The 20,863-nt window shown below is 38.5% G+C and overlaps 1 protein-coding gene across 1 annotated transcript in view; it reads left to right on the forward strand.

The window, feature by feature from the left end:
• Positions 1-20,863, forward strand: part of LOC122548600 (CUB and sushi domain-containing protein 1-like) — a 2,366,391-nt gene that overhangs the window by 1,862,785 nt on the left and 482,743 nt on the right. Inside the window, exons 15-18 of the mRNA XM_043687435.1 lie at positions 918-1,112; positions 4,649-4,787; positions 11,711-11,898; positions 19,834-20,022. Coding sequence (XP_043543370.1) covers positions 918-1,112; positions 4,649-4,787; positions 11,711-11,898; positions 19,834-20,022 — 711 coding nt within the window. The remainder of the gene's footprint in view (positions 1-917; positions 1,113-4,648; positions 4,788-11,710; positions 11,899-19,833; positions 20,023-20,863) is intronic.

Genomic DNA, 20,863 nt, shown 5'->3' on the forward strand with positions numbered 1-20,863 from the left:
CTCTAGATGGTTGAATGGCTACTGCTGCCAATGGTGTATGTTCTGCAAAACCCTTTACCATGATATCATTGGACTATTAGATTTGGATTTGCCTGTCCCCCTCCCTATGAGTGAGGGAAAATTAGAAAGGGAATCTCTTGAACGTCTCTCATACATTGTCCAGTATTTCCATTGAGAATAACAGTGTGAGCACTGAGTCTTCTGCCAATGAAAGTGGTCTTGAATCTTTTATGATTATTCCAATTGCCAATATCGGTTCTGTGAATTTGAAATTTGTTAATAAATTGCCATTTCTGCTACATATTTGCTATGTACGATCTGCATTACGGTGTTTCTTAAAATAGTGTCATACTAGTATTAAGCATTAATAACAAAAGTGAGGAATAAGTAACACTTTAATTGTAAAGGCAAAGTCACCATAGTCCCAGAGGACCATCTGGCTGCTGTCATATTAGAGGGAGATGACTGGTAGTGGTTTAACCTCAGGTGATGGCCAAGGTTGAGGAGGTTGGGCCTTCATGGTAACCTTAGCCAGTGTGGGAATTGAACTGATGTTGTTGGTGTCACTGTGCAATGCAAAACAGCTGTCCAGCTTGGCTGACAACCCCCATATTGGTTGTAAATCATACCAAAAATATTATTCTCACTCAAATATGCATAACACACAACTGAACAATGCTCATGCCCCATTTGTCACTTTAATCTGTGCAAGCTTCAAAGCAAAAACACGTAAAGAACACTTATCATAAAAGTTATAATGTTGCTAAATATCTATGTTGATAACTTACGTGAAGTGGAAAAAAGTGTGTCTGGAGTGTAATGGTGATAGGCGATGAAGTGAAAAGGAATTATTCAAATATTGTTTCTGAATCATTTTCAGGTGGTAATGATATTCTTTTCATATGATTTTTAACCAGCTTTTGGCCAAAATGAATGTCATGACCCTGGCATTCCAGTCAATGGAAGAAGGTTTGGTGATATATTCCTGTTGGGAAGTTCTGTCTCTTTTCATTGTGATGAAGGCTTTATTAAAACCCAAGGATCTGAGACCATAACCTGTGTTATACAAGAGGGAAATGTCATCTGGAATTCTGCTGTTCCGCGATGTGAAGGTAATTACTGCATAAGCTACGTTTCTTCAGGAAAGGAGAAGAAAAAATTTCCTTTTTACAAACACCTTAATGTAACATTTGTTATTTTTTTAAAAATGATAATGAAATTAATCCAATTTCTTCCTCACAGGAGACATTAATTGTCATTATATAGGGTCATGTAAAATTACTGATCAGACTGTTTCATGCAAATGTACAAGCTCTCATGGCTTTCTGTAAGGTCTGGCCATTTAAGGATGTTTTAACTATTCTACACCCAGCCATTGCAAGCATAAGGGTTGGTCATCCAAACCTTCTGCTACAAGTCATTCTGGGCGTGGGACATCTTGACATGCAATTAACCCATTGAATGACCTTCATCCTTAATTAAGGTTGAATTGAGTGTGCTACCCCCAGTGTACCAGCTGAATTCTTCAAAATCCCATGTGTATCTAGGTTTTTGTTGTATCATGGAGACACTGTAAAGGAGTGAAAATGGTAGCTGGACTCACTTTCAGAATGCCGGTCTCATTTCCTGGTGGTCCTAGTTTTAGCATTGCTGCTTATGGGTGTGAACTGGTTTGGGTCTCAACCTCATACCCTATACTCCTGACCTGGCTGCTATCATGGGGTTATTCAACTCCTAATTCCTACAATGTTCTCCCTTTTTTGCTGCTGTCTCTTTTTCCATCTCTTCTGCTTTTAATCGTAACTTAAATTGTTTCATTTCTGCCCTTTCCTTATCTCTCACCTCTAACTCAAGCTGCTTCATTTGCAATTGAATTCTCGCCGTCTTTATAGATTCTGATGGTTTCTCCAGCAAGTTCAAATGCTGAGCTACTGCTGTAATTATCTTTCCCTTTCTCATAGAAGCAAGCAGTTCCAATTCCAGCTTCTTTGCTAATTCCTGCAACTCGGTCTTATTCACCTTTTGCAAACCTTCCAAAGTCACAGCATCCACTTCCAGAAAAGGTTTGGCGACTGAAAGAGCCATTACTATCCCAAGTTTTGTCTACCCAACCAAACCAACACCCGGAATAGAGACAGTAGCACCTCCCACTTGCTTTTTAAATCCCAGACAAGGCCCCAATCTGTTATGGACCAGGCCAGACCATGCAAAACATTCTTAAATAGGCAGCCCAGACCATAACTTTGCAATTCGTTTCAGTAACTGTACAGTGAAAATTACCCTGAGTAAGTTAGCTAGGTTGACTGCTAGATTTTAAAACAGATAACAATTTATTCACAGAATTGCATAATGAAACACAAAGAACATAATACATAACCCCTACAGAACTCAGTCTATCCAAATTAATTATGCTGTTCTGAATATATACAACAGTCCCAATAAACAAACTCCCTTTAGAAACCAGTATAAATGGAACATATGCTTTCGAGTTGAAGTTGAAAGGAAGAAAGAGAGAGAGAATTTCCACACAGCACATCATTGAATTCCTCACCAGTTCAAGACTGAACTAAACTGCTCAGCTAGAGAGCGACCACTCCCTATTCATTATACATGTCACTTCTCAAACGTGACCACTTCCGCCTGTTTACATATAAACAAAAGCCCTCTCAAAATCCTTTTAATCTCTGTACCAAACCAGAGTGATCAGAGCCCTGCCTGGTTTATTACCCCTCTGAAACAGATCAAGGATGGAGTATCCTTGAGCCAAGGAACAGCTTTTAGCAAAAAAAAAAGGACTAGCTTTGTGACAGTGGCAATATTTGGGTAGTATTTGTATTATTTTATGTAGGCTGGATAATTCTGGGAAATATTTCAATGTTGGTGCCAATGTCATTGCCAAATTCGGAGAGCTTTGTTCAGCATTTAGCAAGTTCTAGAGCACAAATTTTTAATGCTATTGCCAGAATGTTATCAGGGCACATTGAATTTGTAGTAACACATGCCTTCAGCCATATTTTGATCTCACGGTGAAGTAAATTGAATTATTTGAAGACTGGTATTTGTGTTGATGTGGACAAAAGGATCTTTACTCTCTCGGCAATTTTATTTCTATTCCTATAGCATCTAAAATGTGGACAACATTCGAACCGCTGCTTAATCAATGACTTAGGTGGATTTATATTCATTTGACGAATTATGACAAAAGGAATCCTCGGTAAAATTGAAGTGAATGGGAATCAAGGGGTAAAACCTCTAGTGAATGGTATTATGTCTTCCAAGTACAGTGAGGGATGAGTGAAAAACATTGGCCTTGCAAAAATGCCATATTCCATGAATGAATTGAAAAAAAAAAATTGTACTCTGTGCCTCAATTTATAAAAACTGGGATAACTAATGCATTTTTTGCAGCTTTATTAGTTGTCATCATGTTTTTACAGATTTCTTTGTATGAACTAATAAGTGTCTTACTTTTATGTCATAGAGTCATAGAGATGTACAGTTATGTAATTTAGTTTAATTTTGTTTTACATTTTACAAAATGTCACTTCTTCCGAGTCTATCCTTTACTTATTCTTTCCTCTTTAACTGATCACCTTATTTATGTTTACTGCCTTATTTTCCATCTAATTGTTTAACTGCCTGATTCACTAACCTCTCTGTGTTCTTAAAACCGATCATATATAGGGGAGTCACCCAGATAATGCATATGCCACTAGTCCTGAAACTGACTCCAGGCATCACCATTGTTTAGATCACTTTGATCTGGAAACAGAAATCTGTTAACCATTGGTTTCTTCTTCTTGCCCTATCACTAAGTTTCTATTTATGATGCTGGATTTCCTTTCATACAATGAGATCTAATTTAACTTGAGGCAGTGCATTCTGCTAATGGACAGACCCCAATATCATTTTAATTTGTTGGGTAAAGTACTGGGTACACAAAAGGTGTCCTGGTACAGTTTGCTAAATTTGGGGCTTCAAAACAAAGCAGGGTGATTCTAACAAGTTAAGTTATGAGGTTGGAAGAGAATGCCATGATCTGTTTGAGTCTGAATCTCAGAGGGAGCAGCAAGACAGGTTGGTTTTTGGTAGACCTCTAAGAGCATACTTCTATTTACAGGGCCCAGTACATTCATTCAGTATCTACTGTTAATTATCTCTTTGCTCCCTTGTTCATGGATCTAGTCGTCGTAAGGTGGCCTGCATTAGTTCTAACCTAAAATGCAAATTGGCTTCTAATTACCTTAAGCAACTCATGATGTGATTTGAAACAGGTCACTGTTTGGACATCTGTCCATTCAAAATGAAGCCAGCATTATACTTCTGTCCCTCATTACTGTATAAAAGTCTGTCAACCTTACTTCACTCTTTCATTGATTCGCGGAACTTGAGTGAGATCAGGGAATCACAACACACAAGAAATTGCAGGCAACCCAAGACTCAGTAAATCAGTACAGTAATGCATTGTGCCATTAGTGTGACATTCATTGCCTATTTGTCGCACTCTTTCACTCTTTAAGAAATTATTTGTTTCTATGTCCTTAAAATAGCATATATTATTGTGGGTTTAATGTGAAATATTTGGTTGATGGAAGGAAAGATTTGTTTGCATTTAAATAGAGCTTTGCATTTTATCTCTATCCACCAGCACCTTGTGGTGGCCATTTGACAGCACCGAGTGGGATAATTTTATCTCCAGGATGGCCAGGATATTACAAGGACTCTCTAAACTGTGAATGGGTGATCGAAGCAGAACCACGGCATTCTATCAAAATAACATTCGACAGGTTATTAATTTTCAATGCTTTCAACTAAATGTAAATTGACCTTTCACGCTTTTACCTGTCTCAAACTATTCAGTAAGTGTGACATGATTGAATTTCAAATTTTGAAAGATGGAACAATGAGTCCAAAATATCTGCATTTAATAAACTCTAATTTTGCCTTACAGTAGCGCAAGTTTTGACAGATAAATAATATAATGATAAAAATTGTAATCCATGTGTTCTGCCACTAGATATCACTAGCAGTTTTATAAATGGCATAGAACGAGAAATGATTCCAGCTTATCAACAGGCCAATTGGTTCATTAAAGTCTGTAATTGCTTTATTCTGCTCAAGGATATTGTCTTCACTACACACACTACACACACACACACCCACCCACCCTAGAAACACACACACTACACACACCCCCTACAAACACACACTGTGCACACATCCTACAAACACACATTACACACACACTGCACACTACACTGCGTTTCTGCCTTCTCCTCACATCCCTTAAAAAACATAGTGGATTCCTCTTCAGCCATGGTGTGTGCTGAGAATTCCTGATGTTAACTCATCTCTCATATTCTCTGATATATTCATTGTGTTAGGTGAAATAACTCACAGAGGCTGGTATCCCATCACCAATTTATCCTTTATTTACATGTGGAAAGTCCTTGACACTAATCCAACTCCCTCAGAGCCAGCTCTCTGAGTGAGTAGGATGTCTGATACTCCTGTTCTTATCTGTCAGCCAGGGCTCCCTGATTGGATCAGATTAACAGCTCCAATTAGGGAACTCATATTCTATGAGGTCCACCTGGCTGACCTCACTACGATCATGACAGTAGGTCTCTGAAAAAGTCCTTGAATTAATTCTTAGGCCATTGAACTTCAGTATGGGAATATGAATTGGCTATCAGAATCTTCCATTTAACCATAATATCATTCAAACTTTTCCTGAAATATACAAACACCAACATCACAGAAACATTCCTAACATTTGTTTGTAGTGTAATTCTGCAATGGGTGCTAGAATATTCTGGAAACGGGCTGGGATACTTCAGTTCATGTTAAACATGAAAACATTTGAAGAGGAAGTGCATTTGGTAGAACTGACTCATTGTCCTTTAATAATGTAAACAGTCACATGGCTGCAATATTAGTTGTCTTTCATTCAACCTTATTACAGTGATGAACTGATTGCAGGTGGGATTGGTAAAGATTCTGTGTAGAAATTTTTTTTAAGATCTTGTGTAACGACCGGACCCCTGGCAGTTACCCGTTTGTTACCGTTCCATTTGGGATACCCCAGACTGCTAAGTAACTGGGTCAGGCGGGATGAACTGCCCCCTTTTTTTTATTCACCCTGTTGGTTAGGTGCAACAAAGTTAATTTAGAAAGGATCCCTTCTCTTGTGGATACCATTCTCCCAGATGCAGATATTGTGAAAGAAGCCAATTTAATCAGGCTTTCTTGAATTAACAAAGAATAAGTTTATTAATTACTAAACACACACACACTATACACACACTACACTACAGACACCACACATACTACATACATGCAAAACACACATACACACACACACACGAGGTGAATCCAAACACACACACATTACGAGGTGAATCCAAATGATAAAACTTAAATTTCTGACATACATATCACCCACTGAATTGTTTTCAAAGAATTGAAACTTGGTGCCATTGCAGTGGATATTACAAGTTAGTTGATGGACAGTCACCTTCATGATCCTTCATTTTGCAGATTGGTTGAGATTTGTAGTTCTGATGTCTTTTTGATCATGACTGGATTCTAGCATTCAGAGTGAGAGAGAGAGTTCTTCATTGTCCTATATATTTTTAAATGGTTTGCATCACCTAGGGTTAGAGAGTGTCCTCTTTATTTTCTGGCTTTTGGCTCACTCCCTTAGTTTGCACATCAGGGGGGAAACTAAGCAATAGCTCTGTGAATGCGATCTTCACACATAGTAAGCTAGGTGAGTACACACGAGAGCATTCGGTCCCATTATTCCACTTCAGCAGAGATTAAACTAAATTTTTAACCCTTGTCCTTGTGTATTCCTAGAGAGTAAACCAGACTTGTTTGCAAGAGGTGGCTTTCTGCTGAGATGGGAGGGATCATCAGTATCTTGGTTCATCTTCTCATTAAGTCCTTCTCTGTTTAATGTTTCCCTGATTAATTTATGTGTGCGACATTCCCTGGCTTCACACAGGACATTGCCAGACAGACATTGACTGTAAACACATAGCTTTTGTTCTGTAGCATTCCAACTTTAAAAAACAACATATTTGGAATTAAAAGTAAAACAATCTCCAAGTTCTTCAGGGTTGATGATCCATTGTCATAACAGATTGTGACATAAAAGGAACATTGCCTTTAAATTGTGTATATTTGTAAGAATCATAGGCATTTCACAGCCAAGATGGATACGACCCATTTTCCTAATCATCTTATGTTGTCTTGCATTTGGTGTAGTATCATCCCATTTTAAGATCTATTTCTCCAATCTAATTTTTCATTGCAGTGCCGAATTAGTTGAAATCCATGTTCCAAGCCTCTAACTTTCTAACATGGGCCATGACTTTTTGTTGCTGACCCCGCTCTTGAAAGTTCTGCAATGGAACCTAGATCTCATAAATCAAAGATCAATGTGTTAACGCAATGGCTATTCAGATCTGGTTTAATGATCTTGTTGAAACGTTAGAAATAGGAGCATTCCCTTAATGGCCTAGTTGCCAAATGGAGTGCATTTCATTGTCCAAATCAAGAGAGCATTGAATTTGGTCTCAAATTTGTGTTGTTTTAGCGTAGATATCGATGTTGCACAATGTCTTCTCTCTTTACAAATTAAGGATTAAGATCTTGACAGCTGCTAAAATGCACTAATTTAAATAAAAGCTGCACAATTTGAATTATAAAACCCAGATACCAAGAAGCCACTAAGATGTGACTTCTATTACTTAACATTGCCCTAAGACTGTACCATACCACAAGAATGATAGGGAACAGGTGCCTGCACTGTTAACGAAGTTCCTGGGGTGGGGTAATGGAGCAGTTACTTTTACATGTGGAACTTTTGCATTAGTCAGTTTCTTCATGAATGAAGGATGGAGAAGAAACAATTCATGTTGATTAAAGCCATATCTTAAAATTTCATTTCTGTTATATTTATTTATGCAACTTTGAGAGTGAAAATAAAATGGCTATTAAGAAGAATACTTAAATTTCAACTGTACGACATCGAGGATGTCACATAGTCATAGTCATAGAGATGTACAGCATGGAAACAGACCCTTCGGTCCAACCCGTCCATGCCGACCAGATATCCCAACCCAATCTAGTCCCACCTGCCAGCACCCGGCCCATATACCTCCAAATCCTTCCTATTCAATTATCAGCTATCACAAATAAATTTGTTGATTGAGACAAAATAATTTCCTTGTGTCTTAGCTGTGGAATGGAAACATTGTGCTGAATCTAACGAAAGCACAAGAGGAAGCGTAAGGCTTGAGTATTTGATGCTAATCAGTCAGATCTTTGTTTCCAGTCTGACTGCATACTGTCCACAGAACAGTTATGTCTTATTGGCCTGAGCAGCAGCATGCTGTCAAATCTTAGGGAGATTTATGACATACAATTTTTCTCTGTGGATGCTAATAATTACTTTGCATTGCACAAAACACATTTACTGAAAGATTAATTCAGTTGTATCTCTTTCCCTCAGAGTTGGATTTGACCTAAACGTTTCTTCTGACGCCAGCCACAACCTCTTTTGAGCATTGCGCTGAACTATTGCATCAAGCTTGTTTAAGAATTATCACCCAAGTGTGTCTGACTATTTATTTGTCTTTTTGACCTTGTTTGTTTTGTGTTCAAACAAACTTGCCAAAAAAAAGAGACTTTCAATGTAATATGGTTTGGTGCCTAAAGTTCTGCACCGAGATGCTGCAATGTGAAGTTCAATGCATTGGTCTGAAATTACTCTTCTTTAATAAAGATAGGTACTTTAATGGTTTGATTTAATTCAGGCTAACAGCTTTGCTAAACCAAAGCATAAGGGATTTCAAACAGACGATTAACCTTCCACCCATTAGTGTCCCATCATGTAATGTCAGAAACAAGAAGTTTATTTCAGTCACCAACTGTTCTACATTTCATTGCATACATTCAAGATACGTTATTTTAGGCCAAGTAACTGCATTAAATTCAACCACAAGGAATTCATTGGTTTGTTTTAGACCATTCACACTCACATAATCATCTTGACAGCCAGTAAACTACATTTATTTTTTTAAAAAAAATAAATATTTCAAATTATACAATCCAGACTCCAAAAGCCCTGACTCTCTGCCAGTAATCTGATAAATGTAACTCCTGCTTGCTACCTTTGCCTTAAGCCTGTACTTTACCACAGAAATAACAGGGCAGGTGCCAGGACTATTAACAACCTGACCGGAGCATCTGGCCACTGGAGATATTGGAAGCTGACAGCAATATATTGCCTTTCTGTGAGTCTGGAGATAGACATTGATCTGGTCTAACTTTTTAAAGTGCACAAATGTTGACTGCTTAGTTATTGATTTGTCACTCCCTAATGACCGATTGTGTTTAGTATGTAGCTGTAGTGGGTCCCATATTCCGCTGTTAAGAAGGGAACTGCAACTGCTTTGGTTTCATGACGGAGAACTAGGGAGTTTGGCACATCACAACCTTCCATCAGATGTGATAGAGGGAAAAACAGAGCATTGTGATGCACGCAAAAGAAACCACTTCTCCATAATCCCTTCATGGTTGGAATTTCTGTGCAACCAGTACACAGACGACAGTAGTTTGAATGTAAATACAGCCTTCCAGCCCAAATTGATCATTTATCACATTAAGTGGACCTGAATTTCTACCCTTCCAACTTTTGCATTTGTTTTAAATGCTAATTTACCCAACCCCATCATTCTTCCTCTAAAAAGGATGACTTATATGACTTATATGGCAAAATATTTCACAGTCAGTAGGGACCCTGTACCTCCTTGACCAAGTACCACCTTCAAACGTGAACATGATCATTGGGTGTGGTGTGTTAAACATAGCAGTTACCCAACCCAAGCCTGTCCTGTCCTGATGTGATATCCAAGAAGATGATAAGAAACAGGAACAGGAGTAGTTATTTGGCCCCTCAAGCCTGTTCCACCATTCAATGGGATCTTGGCTTATCTAATATTTTTCACATCCACTTTCACCCTTTTTCCCCGTAAGCTTTGATTCCCCAACTGATCAAGAATCTACCTCAGCCTTAGATGTACACAAGAAATTTGACCCCACAAGACTCTCGACCCTCTGAGAGAAGGAATTCCTTCTCATCTGAGTCTTATATTGGCACGCCTTTCTACTCCTCAGTCATCAAATTTCCCATGAGGGAAAGTGTTCTCTCAGCATCCTCTTAAAGCCCTTAAGATTCCTATATGTTTCAATGAGAACATCTCTCATTCTTCTAAACGTCAGTGAGTAAAGTACCAACCTGTTTGCTTAAAAGGCATTCCCTCCATACCAGAGATCATCCCGGCAAACGTTCTCTGAACTGCCGCCATTTAAGTTTTATCTTTCCCTAAATGAGGGGACCAGACTATACACAGATGTAGTCTGACCAGCACCTTGTAGAGTTGCAGTAAGACTTCCCTACTGTTATACTCCAACCCCTTTGAAATAAAGGTCAACATTCCATTAATCTTCTTGATTACCTGCTGCACCTGTCTGCTAGCTTTCTGTGTTTTGTGCACAAGACATCCTAAGTCTCTTTGTGTTGCAGCTTTTTTTTCCTTTCCTTTCCTTTTAGTCTCTCTTCCAAAATAAATAACTTCATATTTTCCCATTGGCCAACTTTTTGTGCACTTCCAGGTGAGGTCAATCGTTATTGATGAGACATAGAAACTTTGACTATTTTTGTCTGCCAGTCTGAATAGTATACCCTCATAATACCCTTTCCAGACTCAGCAGGCAGTGCAGGCACCAAAGCTTGAGACCTCTGTGGCTAAATTGAGTTGGGAGTATGCAGTAGAGATCATTTGCTAATGAAAACTTCGGGAGAACTCCCACAGGCTATAACATGAGCAGCTTGCAGACTCTAAGACCCAAATATAAATCTAGATCTAATCATTACAAAAATGCAGAAAAAAACATATTCATTAGATTAACTTTAATGTGAATCGCCAGGTTGAGAGTTCTATACCATACCCAATCTTATTTCATACGAAGTTTGATGGAGTCTAAACCTAGGCAAGGTCCAAAAAGTACCTATTCTCTTTCAAGATCTGGTGGAGTGAGTTAATGAAATCTGGGGTAATTAGGATCAGTTCATCAGTGTCTGGAGTGTTAAAGCTACTTTATAGTGTAGAACAAGGGGAGTTGTGGTGATGTCCTAACCACCTATGTTCTTACCTCTTGATTAGAAGGCTCACGTTGAAATTCAAAATATCCCAGAGATGTATCATAACATCTCTGAACAGGTTCTTAATAAAATATCTATTAGGTTATAATAAGGACTCCTGTGGCACTGTAGTAGGCAGGTTGGCCTGGTCAAGTCACACTTGCTCCAAGAGTGCGTCTTAACACTTCTGAATGGGTTAATTTAAAACAAAATCTGGAAATTATAATAATTCACCATAATAAATAGGGTGGGATGATTTTCTTGACTCCTTTTTAATATATGAAAATCTATTGGCACTCATGAATGTATCAGTTGTACTTTGTTTGGGACGAGCAAATGTCACTTAAGTAGCATTCTATAGATCAATTTTAAAAAGAAAATCAAACATATTTATTAGACCACTGGTACCCCTTCAGAATAATTGTTCACTTGTCTGTTCAGCACTTTTACCTAGATATGCTTGTAAATTAATAAATTGCTTCTTTTTCCTCAAAGGTTTCAAACTGAAGTTAATTATGACACACTCGAAATTCGGGATGGGTCCATTAATTCATCACCTTTAATAGGAGAATACCATGGTACACAAGCACCCCAGTTTCTGATCAGCACTGGCAATTATATGTACCTTTTACTAACTACTGACAACAGCCGTTCAAGTGTTGGTTTTCAGATTCACTATGAAAGTAAGTTTCTTTTGTCTCTTCCAAGCAGAGCATCTGGTATGAATAATGTCTCACTTGTGTCCTTGGGTGAACAAGAATGTTGTGTTGAAAACACTTCTTCAAATAGAATTTTTTACGTAATTGTTTGGGCTCTTACTCCTACAGAATCTGTCCAATTTATATTGCAAAACAGGACCCTACATCCCTGGCAGCTGACAAGTGAAAATGAGGACTGCAGATACTGGCGATCAGAGTCGAGAAAGTGGTGCTGGAAAAGCACAGCAGATCAGGCAGCATCCGAGGAGCAAGAGAATCGATGTTTCAGGTGAGAGCTCTTCATCAGGAACCCTGATGAAGGCTCTTGCCCAAAACTTCAGTTTTGCTGCTCCTTGGATGCTGCCTGACCTGCTGTGCTTTTCCAACACTACACTCTCAAGTGTGAGAGCGCATTTTGCAGCTTTGTCTTCCAACTCTAGGGTTGTTTCTCAGTGGATGGCTGTCAGCACAGTGTGTTCTGAACCATGAGAAGGTTCAATTCTGTTGGTACAGTCCGACGTGAAAATTGGAAGGATTAAGAGAAACAGGCAATGCTTTTGGTTTGATTTATGCTGACGGAACTTACAATTTCAAAACATATACTTTTTTTTTAATGTATGTGTCTTTTATTAACAATCTCCCTCAATGGCTTCTTTCTTCAAATCACACACTTCATTTCTTGCAATCGTCAGTCCAAAGACGTGCAGGCTAGGTGGATTTGCCATAGGGAATGCAGGGTTATAGAGATCAGGTAGGGGGTGGGTCTGGGTGGGATGCTCAATGTGGACTGGATACGACGATTAGCCTGCTTCCACACTGTAGCGATTCTATTGTAAGACATGGGTTGCTCTGGTAATTTTGGGTCACTTTTCTTCACAGCATTAACAGTTCAATACTTCTGTCTCTCGAGTAGACTTCTGTTCAGTATTTGCTTCATGTTGTTAAGGTCTCTACTTTGGATAGCAGAATCTGCAGTTTTTTTGTCTTCTGAAAGAATATAGCAGTCCTGACATTATCTTATTTTCTCAACTCAAGTACCACATTGACAGATGTCAGTCAGAGCTTGTCAAACTTTATTACTATGACTGACTAAGGAGCACGTACTTCAGTTCACTGATCTGACCTTTCCTCAGTTTGATTCATTAGTGTTAAACCTCACCTTAGTCCTCAGAGGCTGTCTGAACTCTCAGTAGAGTCTGAACAAATGAACACAGCAAGCAATTCATTCCAGCTTATGCCAATTGTGCTGATGAGCAAATTTTGTATAAATTGGTTTCTATCAATTTTAGTATGGGAAGTTTTTCTGTTGCATTAATTGAGCAGGCTTTCCTTAAGGTTAATTAGATTCTGATTGTCTCGTGGATACGTTGCATTTTGTGTTTTGCGATAAGTCCACATCAGAAGGATCAATAGAAATAAGTTTTTTGTTTTGCACTTTTTCTCGTCCTTATTTTTCACACTTCCATTAGACAGGATACAGGTTAGATTGCACCTTTCATATGTTCAAGTCACCTTCAGAATCACAAGATATGTGAAGATATGCATTGTGAATATTATGACAAAAATTGTTTCTTTCTTCAAAAAGAAACACATGTAGAAGCCAAGTAACATTGATTCAATCTTGTAACTAATTCTCTTCAGAGTTCCTTTGTTCAGAAGTTTAAACACTGATAACCTCATGAAAGAGAACATCAGGTTTATCGTTTCCCTGCATAATGGAGTGAACTGGCTAAGTTCCCAAATGCAAATTCAAAATGTTTTGAAGACAGATTTTTCCAGAATTTTGAGAGCAATAGGTAAGAAATTAGCTTTATGGGTACACTTCCTGGATAAATTGCAACAAAGCATACTGACAGATAAAGGATAATTCCAAATCTTGAAAAACCAATGGTGAGGAAAGATCAACCTCACTACATTTGTTTTCAAGAGCAAAAAATAATAAGCAGAAATCTGATGAATTGTTTTAACATAAACAGTTAAGGAGGTGATGGTGACTATTAATCCAAAGACCCAGGTAATGTTCTGGGGATAAATAAAAACAATGAAGTGTTGATGCTGGAAATCTGAAACACAAACAGAAAGTGCTAGAGAAACTCAGTAAGTGTGTCAGTAAAAATAAGAGAGAGAAACAAAGTTAATGTTTCAAGTCCAGAATGTGTTAATTTCCTGTTAATGTTCTGGAGAGCCAGGCTTGAATAGCACCAAGACAAATGGTGCCATTTGAATTCAATAAAATTATGGAATTGAGCTTCATAATCACCATGAAACCGTGTCACTTGTCAGAATCACTCATCTGGGGGGAGTCACTGTTTTAGGGAAGAAAACTGTCATCCTTACCTGGTCTAGCCGGAATGTGACTGTAGTCCTTTTGAATGTGCTATACAAGATCCCAAAGTGCAACTCCTCCATACATTGGAATTAAGACTGTCTGGGAAGTGGAAAATTCAGGTTCTTAGGTTTTGAGCATCACTGGCCATTTATTGAAGATGGTGGTGACCAGTATTTCAGAACCTTCAGTTGCTGTGGTGTAGGTGCATCGGCAGTGCATTCAGTTTTTGCAGGTGATGACACCGAAGGAATAGTGACACAGTTTACTTGGAGTAGAACATTCAGGTGATGATGGTCTTGTGCATCTTTCTAAGTCGTAGAAGTTGTGACTTCATGAACTGATGTTGAAGGAATCGTGGTGTGTTATCAACGAGCAGTTTATCAATGGCACACACTACAGCCACTGTGCATTGGTGGTGGAAGGAATAAATATTGGATGCACTAACTGAGGTGGCAATCCAGGAGACTGCTTGAATAGGAAGGGTTTCGAGGGATATGGGCCAAGTGCTGGCAAATGGGACTGGATTAATTTAGGATATCTGGTCAGCATGGACGAGTTGGACTGAAGGGCCTGTTTCCATGCTGTAAATCTGTACGACTTTATGACTCTGGATGGTTCACTCATACCAGAGAACAAAAATAGGTTGTTGGCATGAAAACATTCTTGTTGTGAAGCCAAATTCTGTTTTTTAGCCAAAGTGTTAAGAAATTATTTCCTCCTCCTCCTCTGGTCAATCTTGCATCTGGAGAAGACAGATTCCTGAAGAAGACTGCCACCTATGAGGACCACTTGACGAAGATTACCCTCTGACCTTAGCACTTATGATGCACCTATTTCAAGAGGCATATAGTTTACACAGTTTCGATCAGTTGTCTGAATCCTTTTCGCTACTGGCCTTGGGACATTTAGTCATGACAGCAGGATGACTCATATTCTGGTAAAACTCGAAGTTATTTTGGGCCTGCAACTTAAAAGAAATTCTAGGGTTGACATATTAATCAATCGAAACCTGCACCTCCATTCTAACTGATTAAAGACTTAATAGCCATTTAGGTTGGTTCAGTCCATTCTCATAAGTTTTATGAACCTTTGATCTTTTACTTATAAATTCCGTGTCCGATATATTCTCCCTCACTACTTGTCTGAGGAAGGAGCGGGGTCTCTGAAAGAGTGTGGTTTCAAATAAACCTGCTGGACTATAACCCGGAGTTGTGTGAGTTTTGACATTGTTCTCTTGCGTACCTTCATCTGAGGGTTAATTAATCACTCTTTCTGAGAACAACATTTCTTACTTTCCTAAACACTGCATTGATAATAGGTTGTACATGGCACCAAATTAATCTTTGATGTGCAAATGAAATGACACGCAACGGAGCACTATAACCTCAGGGATTCTGGTTATTTCTGTAACCTTCCTTTAGAACTGTGCTTTCATCTTTATTAATTAGGAACTTGGAAAGCTATTTAATGCTGTAACATTCAAATGAGATCCAATTCTCTATTGAATCCAATAATACGATTAGATTCAAATAGAATCCAATCCAATAGTAAATACGAGGAAAATTCAGTTTCCAAGGGACCCCAATTTCCAACAATACTTCCAACATTAAGGAGGCCATTAAGCCCTTTGCATGCCAGCATTCTGAAAGAGTGAATCACCTCGGCCCACTTTCGTACTTTTTCTCTCATTACTGCAATTTTCTTTTCTTCGGGTGTTTATCAAGATCGCTTCTGAAAGCCAAAATTCAATCTGCCACCACTACACCCTTTCATGCAGTGTATAATAGACCTTAAACATACACTGCTGAACATGTTTTTTCCTCATGTTGCCTTTGGTTCTTAGTCAATTACCATTAATCATTGCTTTATGATCCTTCTACCAATGTGAATAGTTTCTGTCTATCTACTCTGTGTAGACTCCCCAGCATTTAAACACTCTATATAAAATCTACTTTCAACATTAAACACAGATAACCACCTGATGAAGGAGCGTCGCTCCGAAAGCGAGTGTGCTTCCAATTAAACCTGTTGGGCTATAACCGGGTGTTGTGTGATTTTTAACTTTGTACACCCCAGTCCAACACTGGCAACTTCATATCATACTTTCAACATTGTCTTTTCAAAGCAAAACAACCCCAGTTCCTTCAAAAATTCCAGGTCGTTGAAGTTCCTCATCTCTGAAACCATTCTTGTGAATCTATCCTCCATTTTTCCAATCCATTCCTTTCTTCCCTCATTGAAATTTTTTACAGGCAATAGTTGTTTGGTGATGCCAAAGCTTGTTATTTTTAAGTAATTTTATGTTTTATGCACCTTTTTAAAAGAGCAAGTGATAATGCACTTGTCTCTGAGTCAAATAGCTATGGGTTCAAGCCCCAACTCAAGGATCTGAAATCACAACCTAGGTTCACGCTTGTTTGTCTTACAGAAGAAGTACAGTGTGGTTGGAGATTTCAGCTGCCTGCAAAATGGATGTGAAGAATTTGGTAGTGCTCAGAAAAGCTAGGGGGCCCATTTTTCATTCCAAACAGCACAGGATCAAGACAAACTTTGGGTGAAAAGCAAAATGTTGCTGAGTTTCTGGCAGAGACTTGAGCCTTGCACTTTTCTGACAGATTTCCATTTAGACATCCAGCTAAAACATATGGAATCATGGTGCATATATTGACGTACACATTGAATGATAAATCAAGGACCATAAGGAAATGTCTGATTGGAAATTTACCCCTTAATCTTTAGTTTTCACTGAAGCTGATTTTATTTATTCTATGCTGAAAATGTGTTGCTGGAAAAGCGCAGCAGGTCAGGCAGCATCCAAGGAGCAGGAGAATCGACATTTTGGGCATGAGCCCTTTTTCAGGCTCATGCCCGAAACGTCGATTCTCCAGCTCCTTGGATGCTGCCTGACCTGCTGCGCTTTTCCAGCAACACATTTTCAGCTCTGATCTCCAGCATCGGCAGTCCTCACTTTGTCCTTTATTTATTTTATGTCAAATTTACAAGATTATTAATTATAAATGAAGTGATATTTTAAAATGATGAAAGGTAGGCAGCAATATGGGACTTGGGTGTGCAAATATTTGAAATCTTGGATGAATATTTGGAAATAATTGAGTTGATTGATGTTCCAAAACTCCTTCTCACACATCCAATCTGTTACAGAGATCAGCAAGCACATTATGCTATTTAATCACATGCAGCCTTATATTATTGAACGTGGTCACATTTTTAAATCATTTTCCCTTTGGAGTCAGGTAAATTTGAAATATGTTTGTCATTCCCTGACTTAATATTGCTATGTATATTTTTTAGTGAGCCTCCTATCACAGGGACTCATTGTTCATCTCATCCTGTGTGTTTCTGTGCACGGAGGTGGGTTTGATCTTGTTATACGAGAGTGGAAAAACAAATTGCCAGGATTATCTTTCTGAGGAAGTGGGTGTTAGCAGGTTGAATGATGCGATTAAAATTTGACGGCTTTGCCACAAGTACTCCTTAAAGTTAGAGTAATTTATTTTCTTTGGCATGGTTTTGCCGATTTGCAGTAGTGTGTGAGAATACAAGGGACTATGACTCAAGTTGTCTGCAGCAGAGTACAAATCTCTGAGCAGAAGTCTCCATTCTAATCTCTGATTTGGGTAAGAGCAAGCTATCACTTTTATCAAGAGTTGCTGTAAGTTGTTCAAAATTGCAATTTCAAATGGAGATTTGTTAAGGGGAAATTGGGTCTAACTCACTAGCTGGCGCTTTTTGAAGAGAATACAGATAGGGTTAATGAATACTGCATTGTTGATGTAGCATGCATGGACTTCCAAAAGATCCACACAACAAACTGGGAAAGATCTACCTCATGGGATAAAAGGGAACATAGCTATATTTCCAGGCAAAAGTGAAAGGCTTTTGCCTGAAACGCTATTTTCCTGCTCCTCGGATGCTGCCTGACCTGCTGTGCTTTTCCAGCACTACTCTAATCTTGACTCTGATCGCTATGTTTTGCTTAGTGATAGGAAACAGACAGTATTGGTTCCTGGATATTTCTTGGATGAAGGAAGCATTGTTGGAGTTTCCCAGGGGTCAGTCTTGGGGCCAATGTTTTTTCTGGTGATCTAGATCTTTGTGTGCAGAGGACAATTTCAACGTTTGCAGATGGCACAAAACCCAAAATAATTGTAAGCTGTGTGGAGAACACTGAACACCTCCAGAAGGACATAGATAATTTAGTGGAATGGCAGATAGGTGGCAGATGTAGTTCAATATGTGAAGTGTGAGGTGATACACATGATACAAACAACATGGAAAGAAATGATAAAATAATGGATATTATTTGACCGCATTAGCAGGAGTAGAGCGATTGTTGAGTATATATGCATATGTTTTCAAAAGTGGCAAGACAATTGGATAGAGCTATCTATGAAGAAGCTGTCTTCTCGACTTCATTTATAGGGGGATAGACCACAAAAGCAAGTAGTTTGTGATGAACTTATATTGGACACTGGTTAAGTCTCAGCTGGAGTATTGTATCCAGCTCTTAGTGCCACTTTTTGCAGAATGATGTTTCTGGAGAATGGAGAAAGCACAGAATAAGCTTACAAGAGTGATTCAAGTGATGAGATCATTTCGGACCGTTTTCCTTGGAGAGAACAATTGAGGGGAAAATTGATCAGAGTTTTCAAAACCATAAGGTGTTGAGGCAGCGTAGCTAGTGAAAAAAAATGTGCCTGCTTGTTGAAGAGTCAAGAACCATGGAACACTGTTTTCAAGTGTTTGAAGGAGAAAAAAAAAAAATTTGCACAGTGAGTGGTTCATATCTGGAATGCACTGCCTGAAAGTGTGGTAGAGGCAGGTTCAATTAAGGTATTGGATGCTTATTTAAATAGAAACAATGTGCAAGACTGTGGGAAAAGGGCAGGCATTTGAAAAGAAACTTGTTCATAGTACTCAAAATGCAAATACATTGGTTGAATGACCTCCATTCACAATTATTTGATCCCTGTGATGTTCTGCATTTTGATATTTTAACTGTAGCCTCATTCAAGCAACTGGAAAACCAGTGAAAGAATTTTGGACTTTATACAGGACCTTGGTGTAAGTGTCAAATAGGTGTTATTTTGTGGGGAACAGTCAACAACAAGTTGGCCAATTAGTGATGGTTGGGAGATGTCACCATCCAATTAAGAACATTAGGTGGACTCTAGAGGCTGACGAGCTGGTGAGGGATCCTCTTGCTTGGAAGCAGCTGAAACTTTGGTTCTGATTAGAAAGGGTACCTGCTGTTCAACTTCTTAAATTTGTAAATTTAGAATCAGCAGCTGAGCCACCACAGTGCAAGGGAATCAGACCAGGCAGGCAAACATGGCCTCAAAGCCTGCTTAAGTGTTAACTCTAATGAATTCTCTCCACTTGATGACACAGTCATAACATGTCGCATAATGTAAAGCACACCAAACCAAAACCAGTATGTGAAATTGGCTGATGGTCATCTGCTGGAATTATTTCAAAGATGGTTACCAAAGAAAGCAAATTAATTTGGAATAGGGTAGCATGAGAACCTGTAAATGAATATTTGATTGATTAAGTTTTGTGTTTTGTAGGTGTCACCTTGGAACTAGATTCATGCTTAGACCCGGGAATTCCTGTAAATGGGCGACGACATGGAAACAACTTCTCAATTGGATCGACTGTGACCTTCAGTTGTTGCCCTGGTTACACATTAAGTGATGATGACCCTCTAATATGTGATGATAATCGTCAATGGAACCATGCTTTACCAAGCTGTGAAGGTTAGTGTCCATTTCTCAGATGTGACCACAAAAATATTTCTATTACTAATGTCACAACATATAAGGGGCATTTGTGCTACTATTAAGAAACCTGAGAATTATTAACTTAATAATTTGAAATCAACTTATCATTTAATTCATTGTTCATCAAAGTTATTCCTATTGAAACAATTAACATTGAACAGCCAATCAAAAACAAAATTATGGGTAGAATTAAAAGTTAGAATGAAGAGAAGTAAAAATTAGAGAGAGCAAATTTATTACCGGGTAACATAACGATTAAGAATGAGAACAAATGCTAGCGACTAGATTTTGTTAATAATTCTTAAAGTTGAATGGCTAATATTTCTTGGATGAATTGATACAATTTTCAAGCGTGAGAATTTTGAGCTAAGGTTTTCATTGCTAAAGGAACTAGAAACTCAATCTATTCAATATTTCTTTCTTTTAATATATTATTAAATAATATTTGGGAATTAAGCTAACAGTACAATGTATTCTAATCATTAAGAGAGTCCCAAGTTCAGCAGCTAATACAGAAGGCAACTGGAACATTGGCCTTTATTTCTAAAAGGAATGGAGCATACAATTAAGGAGATCAATTATACAAAACTATACAAGCCACTAGTCAGAGCTGAAAATGTGTTGCTGGAAAAGCGCAGCAGGTCAGGCAGCATCCAAGGAGCAGGAGAATTGCGTTTCGAGCATGAGCCCTTCTTCAGGAATGAGGAAAGTGTGCCAAGCAGGCTAAAATAAAAGGTAGGGAGGAGGGACATGGGGGAGGGACATTGGAAATGGGATAGGTGGAAGGAGGTTAAGGTGAGGGTGATAGGCCGGAGTG

This window comes from Chiloscyllium plagiosum, chromosome 3 (assembly GCF_004010195.1).
Source record: "Chiloscyllium plagiosum isolate BGI_BamShark_2017 chromosome 3, ASM401019v2, whole genome shotgun sequence".
Taxonomy (NCBI): Eukaryota; Metazoa; Chordata; class Chondrichthyes; order Orectolobiformes; family Hemiscylliidae; genus Chiloscyllium; species Chiloscyllium plagiosum.